Here is a 16,187-nt window from a genome sequence, read left to right on the forward strand (position 1 = left end):
GTTCTGTGCTGTCCTCCTGCCAGTCATTCATGCAGGGAAAAGCACGGTCCAGCCTTGGTTTGTTTCCTGGTCTTTGAAAGGGAACAGCTTGGACATGGCACTGGCACACAATGGGATCTCAGTTGAGGGGAATTAAACCATTGCTTCTCCTGGAGTTATGTAATAGGCAGAGGGCATAAAACTCTGTCTGTTCTGTAGGGGCAGAGTTCTGTTAGGTACACAGTTCTGTGCGTGGCACAGGAGGGGATGGGTGACCTCAACCCTGGCTGGGGGGCCCCAGGGACTGGGGCAGGTGTTTTTGTGGGCGGCATGGAGCCGCCCCTCGGCGCGGTTTGGGGCAGGTACGAGCTTGGAGGAGCACAGGGTTCACGGCCAGGCGCCGCCGGGGATTCCACAGCCCGGGGGAGGTGGCGTTCAGGAGGGTGCAGAGCGGCTGTGGTGGCTGGCAGCACCCCAAAGGGGAATGAGGGAACACGGAGGTGTGGCCATACTGGAGCTTGAGGAGGCTGTAAGCCTGCCCAGCTCAGGTCTGAGCCTGCCCAGGTGCCTGTGTCACAGCCTGGCTGCTCCCGGGGCCTGGCTGCTCCTGGCCATGTCCTGGAGCCCCCAGCCTGGCCCTGGCACACGGATGTCCCCATAAGGAGCACGGGTGGTGACAGCATCCCAAGTGTGTCCATACAGGCCCTGCCTACGGAGCACCCTGGGAAGGTGGAGGCCGAGTCCTGCGCCGTAAATTCCTGCTGCCTCACTGGGAGGTGTTCAGCCACCTGTCTGTCTGTCTGTCTGTCCTCCTCAGCTCTCCGCTCCTCTGGGCCACTGCCATGTCTCGGAGCTCCTCTAGAAGCTCTGTGGATGAGAAGACCTTGCTCCTGGAGTACCGATGCCACCCAGTGCAGCCTGAGCCCACCAGCCCGAGTTGTGCCCCTGGGAAGAACAGCTCCACCACGGCTCCCAATGCCACCCCGCTGTCACCACTGTCCTCCCCCACCTCGGCCGAGCCCCGTCGCATCATCCTCAGCACGGACAGCCCGGCCGCGCTGAAGGTGGGAACACAGCAGCTCATCCCCAAGAGCCTGGCCGTCTCCTCCAAGCCCAAGAACTGCCCCTCCCGGCACCAGAGCTTCGGGGCCAGCCGGGAGCCCCTGAGCCCCGACCCGAAGCGGGCGGCCGTCCCCGTGCTGGCCGTGGAGGCGGAGGATGAGGATGATGGCGGAGGGGCCCTCAAGCGCAACCTGAGGAACATGTCCTACCGCGCGGCCATGAAGGGCCCGGGCGCCGAGCTGGAGCCAGCCAAGGCCACTCCCTCGCTGAAGCCCGTGTCTGAGGATGGCAGCGCCCTGCCCAACCGCAGCCCCGGCAGGAACAAGGTGGGTTCAGCCCCCGCTGTCACCCCTGTCAGGCGGGGAGGAAGGAGGTCCTGCTTTCCTGGTGGTGATATAGGAGCTGCAGGGCCCACAGCTCTGGTCAGTTCTGGAGCTGGTTTGTTGAGCCTCGTGCCTTGGGAAGCTCCGTGTCACCAGCAGATGCTGCAGGTTCCTGGAGAGCCCGGGAATAGCTGACATGTCTTTCATGGGGAGTGGAGCTGGGCGCTTGGCAGGCGGCTGTGGGATGTTTGCAGGGTGGGGCTGGCCCAGAGAGCGGCTCCAGTCATACACAAACATGGGTGAAGCACGTCTGGAGAAAGGGAGACTCCAGAGCAGGCAAAGTCCAGGTGTGAGAGAGATTTGGCAGCAGCAGAGCATGTACAGAATGGTTCTGAGCATGACCCTGGTTACAGGAGGTGAAAGCTGAGTCACCTGGGTAAGGCAAACAGAGCTCAGACAAAAGCCAGGCTGAAAGAACAGGGTGGTGTGGGCAGACTGGCACAGGTAACTCCCCCTTTTCCTGAAAGAGTTTTCCCAGGGCCTCAGAAGTGTGGTAACCACAGCAGGCTCTCCTCTTGCCCTTGCAGAGAACCCTCGGGCGGAAGCGGGTGCAGAAGCGTGGTGGCTCATTCAAGGACCGTGAGTGCTCCTGTCCCCATCCCCTCTGCCTCAGCCAAGCAAATCCCTGCTGTGCTGCTCCCTGTCCATGGCCTGGGGCCGTGGCTTTTGCCTCTGTTTCCCCAAAGCAACAGGAGCATTGCTGCCCTGCTTCCCCACTCCTGGGGCTGATCACGCTCCAGTTGCTGCCGTGCTCACAGATGGATGGTTCCCAGGGAAAATGGGAGAGCTGTGGGAGGCTGTTGGGAGCACGAGCCGCTGGGTAATCAGTGCAGTGCAAAGTCCAGCCTCATCAGGGAATTTGTGGCCCGGGCTCACTGGTGCTTGTGGCTCGTGGCCAGCAGGGGAGGGCAGCCATGGTGGGAAGGGAAGCCGTGGGCTGGGAGAGGCTGCTGTGTTGACCTCGTGTCTTCTCCTCTGCAGAGCCCCGGCTGTATCAGGAGATCCGTGAGAGAGGTCTGAACTCTGTCAGCCATGAGTCAGACGAGGACTTGCTGGAGGAGCCGTCCCCTCTGGGTGCTGCTATCGTGGTGCAGAGCTACCGCCCGGCCCAGGTCACCTGGAGCCAGCTCCCAGAGGTAGGAACAGCAGCCTGGAGGGTCCAAGAGTTGTGAGGGGATAATTCCACATCATTAGACCTTGCACTGGCGTGTTCTGGACTGTCCAGCCCTGTGGAACACGCAGAGTCTGCCCAGGGCTGTTGGTGCGGGTGATGCTGCTGTGGTTGGGCTTCACCCAAAGCTGAGGGGAAGGTGGGTGCTCCTGGCTGGGCTTTCTCTGCAGACTGTGGGGAGAGTAATCTTCATCCAGGGAGTGGCAGCAGCCAGCTGCTGGGGGCTGGGGGCCAAGTGGTGCTGCAGGAGTGAGTGATGAGGGGCACTGGTGGTGGTCAGTGATGGTGTGTGAGGGGTTGTGATGGTGTTGTCATCGCGTGTCATGGTGTATCATGGGTTGTGCTGGTGTGTGGTGGTTTCTGATGGTTTTTAGTGGTTTGTGATGGGTTCTGATTGTGTGTGATGGTGTGTGACGGGCTGTGATGATGTGTGATGGGTTCTAATGGTTTATAATGGTTTGTGATGGGTTCTGGTCATGTGCGATGGTGTGTTACAGTATGTGATGGTATGTGATGGTTTGTGATGTATTCTGGTGATGTGAGCTGGTGTGTGACAGTCTGTGATGGTGTGTGATGGTTTCTTATGGTTTGTGATGGGTTCTGGTGGTGTGTGATGGTGTGTGACAGTGTGTAATTGTTTGTGATGGTTTGTAATGGTTTCTGATGGTGTGTGATGGGTTCTGATGGTGTGTGATGGGTCCCGGTGGTGTGTGGTGGTCCCGGGATGTGCAGTGGGGTGGCTGACACAGCCCCAGACCGCACTAGAGGGCGTGCAAGGACCATCATTCCTGCTCATCCACAGGTTCTGGAATCGGGCATCCTGGAGAGGATCTCCCCCGAGGAGCGCAAGCGGCAGGAGGTGAGAGAGGCTGGGACAGGTCTGGGACGTGCCCAGGAGCACAGCAGACGCACCAAAGGCTGTGGGACACACGTGGCTCTGTCAGGGTCGGCTCCAGGTGGAGCTGGGCTCGGCTCAGCTCATGGTGCTGCTGCTTCCAGCTGCTCCAGGACTGGGCAGTGCTGGGAGGGCTCTTCTGCACAAACTGGGGAAACAGGCAGCTCTGTTGGATGCTGATGGGAAGGGAAAACATCTTCATGCTGTGGCTTTTTAACAACTGGGTGTCCTAGGACACTGGGATTATTAGTTTTGGCCAGGCCATGCATGAAGTGACACAGAGAACCAACACAGAGCCAAGTCATTTCCAGTGGCTTTGTGCCAAAAGAGTATTAATAAGATTTAGCAATTAATTCCCAGCTTTGTGTAGGTTTGTGCTGTTGCATCTTCCCTGCTTTCTCCAGGCAATGTTTGAGATCATCACTTCTGAGTACTCCTACATGCACAGCCTGAGCATCCTGGTGGGCCACTTCATGAGGTCAGAGGAGCTGAAGGAGACCATGACTCAGACAGAGCACCACCACCTCTTCTCCAACATCGGGGACATCCTGACCGTCAGCACCAGGCAAGTGGGACCAGGCAGGCCTGGGAGGGGCCCCTGAGCTTTTCATTTGTAGTGCTAAACCCACCATCCCTTGGATTGCTGAAGGGATGGGGTGGGGAGGAAATGCCTCGGGAGCCGGTGCTGGGCGAGCTGTGTCCGTGTGGGAAAGCAGCAGGAGGAGGATGCAGCAGCCCTGGGAATGGCTGTGGGGGCGTTGAGGGTTTGTGGCTTCCCAATGGGGCAGAAACTAAACCTCGTGGAGGGCTGAGGTGGAGGAGGGATCCCGTGCAGGAGTGGAGGAAGCCGGTGCCTCTGGGGAAGGCGTGGGTGTCTCAGCTGCTGGAGCTGCCCTGCCAGAAGGGATCCAGGCTCCATCTCCTCTGGGAAAACTGGGAACATTCAGTTTGTCCAGCCCTAGTGAGTCATGTGGTGAGGTTGTTTAAATTCTCTCCTCAGCTTCTTTGAAGACTTGGAGAAGCGACATCAGGAACATCTCCTGATCCCTGACATCAGTGACATCGTGGAGGAACACGCCTCGAAGCACTTCAACCCCTACATCAGCTACTGCTCCAATGAGGTCTATCAGCAGAGGACACTGGATAAGCTGCTGTGAGTACAGGGCTTGGGCTGGCCAAGGAATTGCCTCTGAGGGGCTCTGGGCTCCAGGGATTGCAGAGGTCGATGACACGTAGGGACACAGATGGGCCTTGTTCATCTCCAGGCCAACTCTGGCTCTGTTGTCGGTACATCTGTGGCTTTACCCACATTTTGGTGGGCTCACCATCTCTCTCTGGGTGCTTTTCCACCACCTGCTGTGGGATCAGTCCTGTTTCTGCCCAGCTGGGCACTCGGAGCCTGGCAGAGTGACAATGAGCACCCCAGGCAGTGCCATCACTGCTGTCCATTTCCCGTGTGTGGAGAGCTGCTGGAAAATCCTGACAACTGAAGAGCAGAGTTAATGGAGCTTTCTTGTCCCGTTCCAGAACCACAAACCCCTTATTTAAAGAGACCTTGAAACAAATTGAAAGGAAACCAGAGTGTGGAGGCCTGCCACTGATCTCATTTCTCATTCTGCCCATGCAGAGGGTAACACGGCTTCCTCTGCTCTTAGATGTAAGTAGTCACACGGTGGCATTGCTTGGCACCTCTCAAGAGGTGACTCTGCTATTGCCTTTGTTTGCTAAGCCCAGGACAACCTCTGCTTGGACCTCCAGCCCTCTGGAGCTGGGCCCTGGATGCTGAGCCTGGATTCTCCTGTGTCCAGGAGAAGCATTTGGATAACTCTCAGACACTTGGTGGGATTCTTGGGGTGTCCTGTGCAGGGCCAGGAGTTGATCCTAATGGGTCCCTTCCAACTCAGGATATTCTGTGATTCTGTGAATTAAATCCAGAGCAATCTGCTTCTCTGGGTGGTATCAGGTGTGCAGCTTAAAGCTCTGCAAATAACACTTCACGTCTTGGTGCCACCCATCTGAGCGACCTGAGCCTCTTCTGTGCCGTGTCTGACACAGGGTGGGGTGGCACAAGTGTCCTGATTGATGGGTGGTCAGGCAGCCCAGGAATGGAAAGCAGGTCTTGCATTCTTCGTGGACATCTGCTCTCAATGGCCAAGCTGCTGGATGTGAGATTTCCAGTAGCTGCTCCCAGTCTGTGGGGGGCTGCAGGGGTGAGAGCCAGGGGGTGGCCAGGTACCTATCAGACATGAAACCCCCAGATTCACATCTCCCAGCACTGTCAGACCTTTCTTGGGCCATTGGGAACAGCTCAACCAACGTGTGGCATCCTGAAATCCCGGGGAAGTGGCTGATGCTCCTTTCTCTGTGATGGTGCAATGTCACTAAAGCTTCTTATCTTGGAATTCCAGACCGTCCAGCAAAAAACAAACGCACGCACTGCAGCGTACGGAGCTGCCACCCGCGCTGTGAAGGCCATCAGCAAGGTGAGGCCCAGCTGCCAGCCCTCCAGCTCTCCTCCTGCTCTCCTCCTGCCAGCTCAGCCCTCTGGAGCATTGATCCATTCCAGTCTCTCATGTCCCTCCCAGCATCAGTTCACTTGAGGCTCCTCTGCTCCAAAAAGCTGCTGGACGAACACTTCTTTTCTCCTCTCACCCTTGTCACCTCATCTCGGTTTGTTCCTTTTTCTTGTGCTCTTTTCTTCTTTCCTCTTTGGCCCACCTTTGTCCTTCCTTAGACAATTCTCACCGTGGTTTTTGGGGATTTGGGCAAAGGGCAGTGAATGAAGCAGAGAGGGAAGTGTGGAGTGCAGGAGTCACTAGCTGTGCACTGTCCGTGCTCCTGGATCTCATATTCCTGTGTTTTCCCATCCACTGCTCAGTCACACAGGCCAAAGGGACTGCAGCCACCACCGTGCCAGTGGTGACTCTTCCTTTCATCCCCCTGAAGAGCAGCTCTTGGCAGCACATTCCTGCAGCTCCCAGTCTGTCCTGCTCTCACATCCAAGCAGAGTCCTCCCCTCTGTGTGATTGTCCATCCTCTTGCCTTGAGCACTTCTCAGATGATTAATTCTTCCTCTTCCTGTTGCTCCTCACTTCTGGTGCAGGTTCACTTGAGTTCTCCTCCAGGCAGAGCCCATGTGCCATCTCTCTCCAGGAGAGCCTTTTCCCAAACCTGGCGTGAAGCCTGTGCCAGGATTTGTCTGTCTCCTGCTCAGGGCAGCAGGACAGTCCCTAATGCTGGGGCTGGTGTGGGAGATGGATGGGCTCAGTGTCTGACCCTTCTCCACTTCCCTCGGGATGATTTTCTCTTCCCAGCTGGTCAAGAACTGCAATGAAGGAGCTCGGGCTATGGAGAGGACAGAGCAGATGTACACCTTGCAGAAACAGCTGGAATTCGGGAAGAAGAAGGTGAGGTCTTGTGGAAGTTCAGGCAGGTCAGACCTGTGCTGGGAATCCTTCTGGGAAGCCTAGACTGAGCTGCTGGATGCAGACAGTTTCTGAAGGGTGTAAAGCCATGACAGTGTCACCCTCTGCTGGGGTCCAGGGGCATCTCTGGGTGTGCTGGATGTGGGTGCACAGCTGCTCCACCTTCCACCTGCCCCCTGGAAAAATCCCTTTTAAAAGACGCTTAAAACCATGTGGTGTGTCCATCCCAGCTGACCCCAGGGCCACTGCAGGTTCACTTCCAGCCTTGAATTTGCCTGCTGCTGGTGAGGAGGGGGTAACTGAGCCTTTTCCTGGCTCTGTTCCAGCCTTTCCCGCTGATCTCGGTGTCCCGGTGGCTGCTGAAGCGAGGGGAGCTGCTGCTCTCGGAGGAGGCCAGCATCTTCCGCCGCGGCGCCGGCCGCCCCTGCCACCTCTTCCTCTTCAACGACGTCCTCATCATCACCAAGAAGAAGAGGTGAGGGCCTTGCCTTTCCCTGGAGAACAGCTAGGGGATTAAATCCTAATTTCCCGAGCGGCATAATCCAGAGAAATCCGTGGAGTTTCCCTGTTCTCACCTTTTCGAGGTATCCCTTGTCAGCCAGAAGAGAAGTGCAGTGGCTTTGCCTCGGTGGGTGGGTGGCCAGCAAGTCCCCAGAGCCATGTCCCACCCTGAGCATCAGCTCCTGGCAATGCCTGCTGAGCCTCCTGTGCCAGGCTGGGAGCCAGGGAGTGGCCTGGACCCCACAGCTGAGTGCTGATCCCATCTGTGCTGCAGCGAGGAGAGTTACACAGTCATGAACTATGCCACGCTGGACCAGGTCACCGTGGAGAAGGTGGAGAGCTCAGATCCACCCTCCCCTCCTCCTGGCAAGGCTGGTGGGCACCTGCTGCGAGTGGTGCTGGAGAAGGACAGCGAGGGCCGGCGGGAAGAGGTGCTGCTGTCAGCAGAGACACTGTGAGTGCCACGCTGAGATTTTGCTCTGGCTCGTGGGGTGAACTGGTGCCCTGGGAATCCTCTGAGGTTCCTGCAAATCTCCCTTTATCCCCATGGTCCTCCTCCCAGAAATGGGGATGTGCACAGGCTTCTCCCAGGCTCTGTTCCTTCATCTCTCTTATATTTCTCATATAATTCTCATATCAGCTTCCTCTGTCCAAGTGAAGCAACGCAGCTGGGCCGTGTGTGCCACTTGGGAAGTGTCCTTACATTGAACAGTCTGATCAAATGCTTGTCCAGTCTGACTGCTCTGGAAAGCATTCATCCTGCTGGGAATGTCCCAGCTGCTGCTGGCCACAGGGATGCTGTCCCAATGCTTCCTTTGTGTTTCCCCCTGGCAGGAGTGACCGGGCCCGGTGGATGGCAGCGCTGATGCACAGGGAGAAGGAAAAGCCTGACACCACTCCCAAAGGAGGTACCGTGTGCCAGAGGCCAGCCTGGCTCTGCTGGGATTTTCTGGGACACTGGAGCATTGGCAGACCCAGGTTTCTGCCTGGTTCTCCTCCACTCGTGCCAATGGAGAGGAAAACACCACGCCTTGCTCCTTAGGAGTTGCCTCCCATGAAGTTAATCAGTCACAATTAACCTTAAAAAGATTTCCTGGGAAGCACAGTGGAATTCCAGGAATGCCTTCAGCTGTTGTTAAAGGAGGTTTGACAGGCTTAGAGGGTCAAAGGGCAGGGACAGGAGGGAATGGAGCACGCTGTGCTGTGGAGCCCTGGGTGGGCAGCTGGGGGGTCATGGCTGAGTGGGGGGCTGTGCCTGCTCACTGTCCCTGCTGTCCCCTGTCCTGCAGACCTGAGCCAGGTGGAGATCACCCGTGCCTACCTGGCCAAGGAGGCAGATGAGCTGTCCCTGCAGCAGGCAGACGTTGTCCTGGTGCTGGGGGAAGAGGATGGTGAGTGCCAGCAAGTCTGGGGCTGGGGCTGGGGCCGGGGCAGAGCTGGGGCAGGGGAGTCTTCAGTGACTCCAGGGACTGGGATTTGAGCAATTGCAGAAGCTTCCAGGAAGCCCTGGCTGCTGGTGAGACCTGTGGCACTGGCTGGTGCTGTGTCCCAGCAGGTGACAGTGGGTCCTGGGGGGCTGAGGGAGGTGGCACTGCCATGGGCAGCTGTTGTGTTCCTTAGGGGTGACTCCTGTGTGCAGGCTGTGGCTGGCACCAGCAGCAGAGGCATCAGAAGTGAGAGAAAACACTTCCCAGAACAGGCAGTAAATCAGAAACCTTCTCCCCTGCCATCCCTGGATGCCTCTAGCCAACACCTCCAGGGAGGGGAGTGGTGCATCCCCAGGATCCATGGCTCTTCCTGGCCCTGACACTGGCTCTGTTCTCTCCTGGGCTGATGCTGGGGGAAGCAGCTGCAGGATGGGGAGCAGGGCTGGTATCCCCAGGATCCATGGCCCTTCCTGACCCTGTCACTCACTCTGTTATCTCCTGGGCTGGTGCTGGGGGGAGAGGCTGCGGGATGGGCAGCAGGGCTGGTTTCCCCAGGAACCATGGCCCTTCTGGCCCTGACCCTGGCTCTGTTCTCTCCTGGGCTGGTGCTGGGGGGAGCAGCTGCAGGATGGGGAGCAGGGCTGGTTCCCAAAGGATCCATGGCCCTTCCTGACCCTGTCACTCACTCTGCTCTCTCCTAGGCTGGTGCTGGGGCGAGAGGCTGCGGGATGGGCAGCGGGGCTGGTTCCCCCAGGCCTGTGCCCGGCCCATCACCAGCCGTGTGGCCGCCGAGGGCAACGTGCGGCGCATGGAGCGGCTGCGCATCGAGACCGACGTGTAGGGACAGCCCCAGGTGCCCCTGTGCCTCAGGGAGCTCCACACCTCTGCAGACTGAGCCCACCCAGAGCAGGCAACAGCAGAGCCTTTCTTCCTGAGCTGTGCCCGTCTCGGGTGGCAGATGTCATCGGCCAGGCGGGGTGTGAGTGGCAGCTGTGACACAGCAGCTCCCGCTGGCAGAGCTGGCGCCGGGCACTCCCGGCACGGCTGGCACCGGTGACCCGGAACAGGCTCCGGGAGCAGCCGAGGGCTTGGCTCAGGTTGGGAAGGCTGGAGCTGTTCTTGGCTTTGAGGGGCCTGTGCCACCCTCTCCGTCCTTGCCGGCAGCTGCTGCACACCTGGTGTGGGGAGAGCACACCCCAGTCAGGGATTGTTGGGAGTTTAAATCCAGGTTCTTGGTTTATTCCTCTACTCAGTTTGTGCTCCTGATCATCTTTTTTCTGTCTCTCCCTCCCACGATAATTCTTGGGCCCTTTGGGCAGAGCTGTGCCCTGCACGGGTGAGGTGATGCCAGACACCTTTCTGTCACTTGATGGAATACTTGATGCCAGAGTTGTTCCCATGGAGTCAGCTCTGGGGCCAGGAGTGGGATACGCTCCAGGCAGAGGGGGAAGCAGGGGCAGGGTGAGGAGCAGTGCTGCAGCTCCCACCTGCCTTGCCCTCCTCCTAACTGGGGAGGGTGCTCAGCCCCTCGCACCCCGTGCAGGGGACATGGCAGCTACAATTTTGGGGTGAGCCAGCCCCATACACTGCCAACTTCACACTCACAGGGGCAGCGTTGATGTAAGCTTCTGATTGATGTCTGTTCCTTGATGTCTGTTCTGATCAAACTGTTAAACTATAAATTAAGGTAACAATAAATTCTTGGATACCAATGTGTTCTCTGTCAATGGTGGGTGTCCCTGAGCATGACAGCTCCAAGGAACCAGGTTGTGCCAACTGTGAGCACTAAAAAGAATCTTCATTTTCTGGTGGCATTCTGCATGTTCTCACACAACATGTGCATCTCATGGAACACCCTCCAGAGCCCCTGCCAGCCTGCTGTCACCTGCAGCAGCTGTCAGGTGAATTTGACTGAGACAGACAAGAAGAAACACAGCCAGGCTTTCTGTTTATTTCTTTTTTAACTGTGGAGAAAGTAACATTTTTCATCAGTGCTAAATTAAAGAAGATCCAAAAAGGGAGGCAGTAGAAGAAAAGAGGAAGCAAACAAACTGGATTAAGAAATATGAACAGGAAAAGAACATAATATAAAAATACAGGTACAGGGCTGCTGCAGTCCCATGCTCAGACACGTGGGTTGCTCCAAGCAGCTGCCAGGAGTCACGGAGCTGCAGCTGGAATGGGACAGGATGGATCCAGCCCCATGTTTAAGGCCCTTTCCATGTTCTGGAGCAGGGCCATCGAGGCAGAGCATCTCCACTGGCCTCCTCCTCCTCCTGCTGTGCTGCTCCAATCACTGGAACCTTCCTCCAATGCCCCAGGAGCTTCAAGGCAAAGGGGAGCTGAGGGATGATTGTCTGGAGAATTGGCAGCACCACTGGCAGCACTGACTGGGGTCATTTGGCACATGGACAAAATCTTCCTGCTCCCTGCTTATCCGACATCCAACCTCAACAACACCATTTTGGTCCTTCACTACACACTTATATTAACATGATTTCTTCACAAGAATGATATCTAATGCAAAAAAAAAAATACTGTTAAGGAAGAAATAAAATAAGAAAGGAATTAGCCCCAAATTACAAGTTATATACAGATTAAAATAAATTCCATCAGGAAAAGAAACAATTCTTTTATTATTTTCAGTTGGCCCCTGTGGGAATAATTTAAAGGCCAAGTGCCTGGGCAGGGCTGTGCTGCAGCCTCTGGAGTGGGGATGGGATGGGGTGGGACAGGAGGGGACAGGAGGGGACAGGGCTGTTCCTCTTCTCTGCAGAGCTGGGTTCCTCTGGCAGCAGCTTCACCTGCCCAGGAGCTTTGTGCAAACAGACAAAGGGGGCTCTGGCCAGGGTGATGTGGTGACACTGGAGTGGTGACATCCCCTGCTGCTGCAAGTGGCCAGCTCCTGGCTACAACTGGAATGGCCAAATCACTCAGGATTCAGGGCTGGGCAAGGCCATTCCAGCTGGGATTTCCATTGACAGATGTGCTTTGTCTCCATCCATGCAGCATCTCTGATTGCCACACTTGACTGAGGCCTTCTTCTTCTTGGAGTAAGTGACACGGGCAGCACCATGCACTGACAAATTCCTGGTTCCTGGGCTGACAAACTCCTGGCATGAAGAATAGGCTCCAGGCCCCTGCCAAGCTTGTCCAGCACAGCCTGTTTTGTCAGCAAGGAGGCACCAGTTCTGCAGGTGAGTGCTGGAGCCCTACGTGCTGGACTCTGGCAAATGGTCATTTACAGTAAAACACCGTGGAAAATTCAAATTAAAAAAAAATAATTCAAGTGAGGTGGTGCATCCACAGGAGGCCCGGTTTCAGGAGAGCCAGGCACTGTCAGCCATCAGTCCTGACAACACTGTGGTGCAGCTTCCCATAAATATTGATGCATAAATACCTGATTCGGACCACGATTTCAGCCCCCTCCCCAAGCCCAGCACCCAAAAGTTGAAGGCCAGCGATGTGTCACAAGTTGTCAAAGTCCACAGTCCCCTGACCAGAACTGATCCCTTCTGAATGGTCATCTGGTCTCTGGCCAAAGGCATGCACTGGTGTGGGCACACGTGTCCTCACGGCCAGCCCGCGCTGGCACAGTGAACTGGTTATACTGGGCACTTCAGCCTCACTCAGACCACCCCAAAAGCAGCAGCTGGGGGGGGTCAGGAGACAAGAGCTGCTCATGTGGCTCATAAATGAGTTCATTTCAGGTCATTGGCTTCTTCAGGCGGCTGCTTGGTTAAACCAAGGGAGTGCTCCTACTTCTCTGCTGGCCAGAGCCCCTCCGGGGGTGGTGGTGGCCTGGTGGGTGGCAGGGACTGTGTGGCTGGAAGGGAAGAAAGGACAGGTCAGTCCTTGCTGTGGGCAGCCCTGCTACAGGGCTGGCCCTCCACATCCCTGCCCTGCCTGGGGGCAAAGCTTCCTCTCCATTCCTTCCCCACTGGGAGCTGGGAGCACTGGTCCCAGTCTGTAGGTTTGGGTCAGACCCTGCTGCCCCCCACCCAGCACCCACGGGGGTCACTCTGAGCCAACAGGTTCAGTGATGGTTTGGGCAGAAATGAGGAGTGTGGGCGTTTCCCCCGTGGTTGGTGCACAGGATCATTGTTCCAGCAAGCTCATTAGAGTGGGATTTGTGCCCTGGGTTTTCCAGGGGCACATTTGTGGTCAGGCTGCTGAGCAGTTTTGCTTCTGAGACCTCATAAACCTCCCTGGTGGCTGCAGTGACAGCAAACAGGTCAGACCAACCCGGGGGCTTGGGAAGAGGCAGATGCCACCCTAATTGACAGGACTGTCACTGAGTTGATTTACTCCTCTCGAACACAACCTTCGGGATAGAATCCACAGCCTGAGCACAGGTACAGCCTCCCCTCGGGTTCTGCTCCCCGTGACACACACACATCCCTCATGGCACCGGGATTTCAGCGTGGCACAGCCTGCAGAGGGGATGCAGGGGGACCAGGGGCTGCACTTGTCCCTTCCCTGCCCTCACCTTCGCGGCAGGTGTGTCCCGTGTGTCCGTTCAGGCAGAGGCACTGCCCGTTCCGGGCGTTGCAGTAGGAGCTGCTGGGGTCACACTGGCAGGACAGGCGGCAGTCGGGGCCGAACTGCGTGGGCCGGCAGTCTGCGGAGGGCACAGAGCTGCTCAGGCTGTTGTTGCCCGTGGCAGCAGCCGAGCAGGAACGCTCAGAGCTTTCCCGGGATGATGCAGGCAGCGCCTGCTTGTGCTGGGCACAGGATAGGGCAGAGAGCTTTTTGCTGTGGTGGCACAGGACATCAGAGCATCCCCAGGCCACCAGGGTGTCCCTTCAGCCTTTGATCCTCAGCCTTTTGACCGTGTCAATCTGAAGACACGGGCTCCGGAGGCTGGGGGAGAATTTTTATTCAGACTTGTCTACAAACAGGGGCCAGAGAGGTGAGTGCCACTGCCCCTCTCGCTCTGTGAGGTGACACACACTAGGAAAAAAAACCCTTCCAGCTTCCTGGGAGCAAACCCCCCATCACAGAGCCCCGTTCCTCTCCTGCCCAGCTGGGGCCCAGCTCACCTGCAGCACACGTGGGGCCGGTTTTGCCCGGCGGGCACAGGCAGCGCCCCGTGGCCGGGTCGCAGGGGACATCGCTGGGGCAGTCACAGAGATGCTGGCACCCCTCGCCGTACGTTCCTTCCTTGCAGCCTGTGTGAGACACGGAATGCAGCCCCTGCCCTGCGTGCCCGGCCCGCGGCATCCCCCCGGGTCACGCTGTACCTGTGTGACAGCGCTCTCCCCGCAGCCCCGGGGGACACCGGCAGCGCCCGGTGACAGGGTCACAGCCGGCGCCGTGCTCGCAGTCACAGCGCTCCCGGCAGCCCTCTCCGTGGAAACCCGGGGGACAACCTGGCACGGGAAAAGCTCGTTAGAGCACGGCTGAGTGCAATTCTGCAGCACAGCCTCGGCCGGCCCAGCAGGGAGAAGCAGAGAGCCTTTTCCCCGGCGTGTGCCCAGGCGCTCCGAGTCGCGGTCGCAGAGCTCCGTGTTCAACCCCAAAGCTCCACGTTCAGCCCCAAAGCTCCGCGTTCGCTCCCAAAGCCTCGTGTTCAGCCCCAAAGCTCCACGTTCAGCCCCAAAGCTCCGCGTTCGCTCCCAAAGCCTCGTGTTCAGTCCCGAACCCCCGCCTCAGCCCCAAAGCCCCGTGTTCAACCCCAAAGCCCCACGTTCAGCCCCAAAGCCCCGCGTTCATCCCCACGGCATTTACTCGCCACCCAACACCTCCAGGCGCTGGGGACGCGTGTCCCTTTGGGAGGACACCGCTGTGACCGTGGGGTGACGCCGAGATCAGAAATCCCCTCTCTGCTGCCTGGGAAGGGCTCGCTGTGAACCCTTGCAAAAGGGACAGCCCCGGAGGGTGACAGCGGTGTCACACCCGTGCCCTGCGGTCCTGCTCTCCGGACGAGCTTTAGAAACCCCCCAGGGCCCAAGCCGAGGGTGTCCCCGCCGCCACCACTCACTGTGCTCGCACAGGGGTCCGTAGTGGCCGGCGGGACAGCGGCAGGCGCCGGTGGCCGGGTGGCAGGTGGCATTGTGCAGGCAGGAGCAGCGCAGCTGGCAGGAGGCACCGAACATCCCCGGAGGGCATTCTGCGGGCGAGAGGGAGCGGCAGAGCTGCTCAGCAGCCCCACACCAGCGCTTCAGAGGGCTGTGCTACTGCACGGCTGGCGCGGCAGGGATAACTGGACCCAGGGTGTGAGCTCCACAGTCACCGGGTCGGGACGGAACGATCCGTCCGGGCCAGGGTTACCTAATTCGCAGGATTTCCCGGTCCAGCCCGGTGCACACGTGCAGGAGCCGTCGGCGGTGTCACAGAGTCCCCCGTTGAGGCAGGAGCAGGGCTGCTGGCAGCCCGGCCCGTACCGGTGCCGCTCACAACCTGCGGGGCCAGAGGCAGCGGCCGTGGGCACAGGGACCACGAGCAGAGACCTCAGGGCAAGGAAACCAGTGCCCAGGATCTCTCCTTTCCTGCCTGACAGTCCCGAGCCCACACTTGCCTTGCTCACAGGTGGGGCCAGCTCTGCCTGGAGGGCACACGCAGTCCCCGGTGACAGGGTGACAGGGGACACCGGCCCCACAGGGGCACAGCCCTGCACAGTCCTGGCCGTAGCGGCCAGCGGGACATCCTGGAGGGAGAAAAACCTCAGTCAGGCCAAAGCTGGAGAAGTGGGAGGTGGGAGAGGGAAAGTTTTACACAGCACTGGAGCTGAGGGGATGGGAAGTAGAATGAACCTCCAGCCCTGCCCTGCTGTGCCAGAGAATCATGGAATGGTTTGGGTTGGAAGAAACCTTAAAGATCATCTGTTTCCGACTCCCTTGCCGTGGGCAGGGACACCTCCCACTAAGTACAGAAGTGCAGCAAAGGCACGGCTGTGTCAGGAGAAATCACTTTATCATAAAATAAACAGAGCAGAAAAATGTTTCCGTGGCTAAGGCACACAGCAAACACGGTCACCTGCAGGGCCCTTCCCTGGGACACAGCAGGAGGGGACACTGCCTCCAGGACAGGTGGACAAAGGACACGAGGAGCTTTGCTCAGGAATCAGTCTCCGGTCTGCTGCTCATCCTCCGCAGGCTCAGCAGCCTTTCTGCGGGCAGGTTCTGCATCTCCCACCCCTCACGTCCCCCTGAGGAGGCTCCCCGGCTGCCCCGGCCCGTCTGGCTGCAGCAGCGCTCACCGATGCCGCAGTCGGCGCCGATGAAGCCGGCGGGACAGTGGCACATCCCGGTGGCGGTGTCACACCGGCCGCCGTTCTTGCATCGACACCGCCTCTCGCAGTCCCGGCCGTACCGCCCCGGGGAACACTCTGAGGGGACAAAA

At 58.2% G+C, this 16,187-nt stretch overlaps 2 protein-coding genes across 2 annotated transcripts in view; one reads left to right on the forward strand and one right to left on the reverse strand.

Moving 5' to 3' along the window:
• The first annotated feature begins 721 nt into the window (after positions 1–721).
• ARHGEF16 (Rho guanine nucleotide exchange factor 16) lies at positions 722–10,557 on the forward strand. Its single transcript, XM_066334219.1, has 14 exons — positions 722–1,367; positions 1,952–2,003; positions 2,406–2,560; positions 3,398–3,454; positions 3,895–4,055; positions 4,491–4,643; positions 5,018–5,147; positions 5,899–5,973; positions 6,805–6,897; positions 7,242–7,390; positions 7,691–7,870; positions 8,251–8,324; positions 8,706–8,807; positions 9,545–10,557. The coding sequence occupies exons 1-14, from the start codon at positions 822–824 to the stop codon at positions 9,682–9,684; spliced, it is 2,067 nt and encodes a 688-aa protein (XP_066190316.1). The 5' UTR covers positions 722–821; the 3' UTR covers positions 9,685–10,557.
• An 893-nt stretch (positions 10,558–11,450) lies between these two features.
• MEGF6 (multiple EGF like domains 6) overlaps positions 11,451–16,187 on the reverse strand; it is a 37,489-nt gene continuing 32,752 nt past the window's right edge. Inside the window, exons 27-34 of the mRNA XM_066334589.1 lie at positions 16,045–16,173; positions 15,364–15,492; positions 15,117–15,245; positions 14,827–14,955; positions 14,087–14,215; positions 13,886–14,014; positions 13,333–13,464; positions 11,451–12,669 (exon numbers count right to left, since the gene is read on the reverse strand). Coding sequence (XP_066190686.1) covers positions 12,602–12,669; positions 13,333–13,464; positions 13,886–14,014; positions 14,087–14,215; positions 14,827–14,955; positions 15,117–15,245; positions 15,364–15,492; positions 16,045–16,173 — 974 coding nt within the window. The 3' untranslated portion in view covers positions 11,451–12,601. The remainder of the gene's footprint in view (positions 12,670–13,332; positions 13,465–13,885; positions 14,015–14,086; positions 14,216–14,826; positions 14,956–15,116; positions 15,246–15,363; positions 15,493–16,044; positions 16,174–16,187) is intronic.

This window comes from Sylvia atricapilla, chromosome 22, assembly GCF_009819655.1.
Source record: "Sylvia atricapilla isolate bSylAtr1 chromosome 22, bSylAtr1.pri, whole genome shotgun sequence".
NCBI classification, from domain to species: Eukaryota; Metazoa; Chordata; class Aves; order Passeriformes; family Sylviidae; genus Sylvia; species Sylvia atricapilla.

What these genes read in the sequence shown, in the direction of transcription:
- ARHGEF16 (XM_066334219.1), top strand. Translation starts at nt 822, where the DNA reads ATGTCTCGGAGCTCCTCTAGAAGCTCTGTGGATGAGAAGACCTTGCTC. An exon ending in ATCCTGACCGTCAGCACCAG is followed by an intron (nt 4,056 to 4,490) that starts GCAAGTGGGACC and finishes TTCTCTCCTCAG; the next exon opens with CTTCTTTGAAGACTTGGAGA. An exon ending in GGTGCTGGGGGAAGAGGATG is followed by an intron (nt 8,808 to 9,544) that starts GTGAGTGCCAGC and finishes GCTCTCTCCTAG; the next exon opens with GCTGGTGCTGGGGCGAGAGG.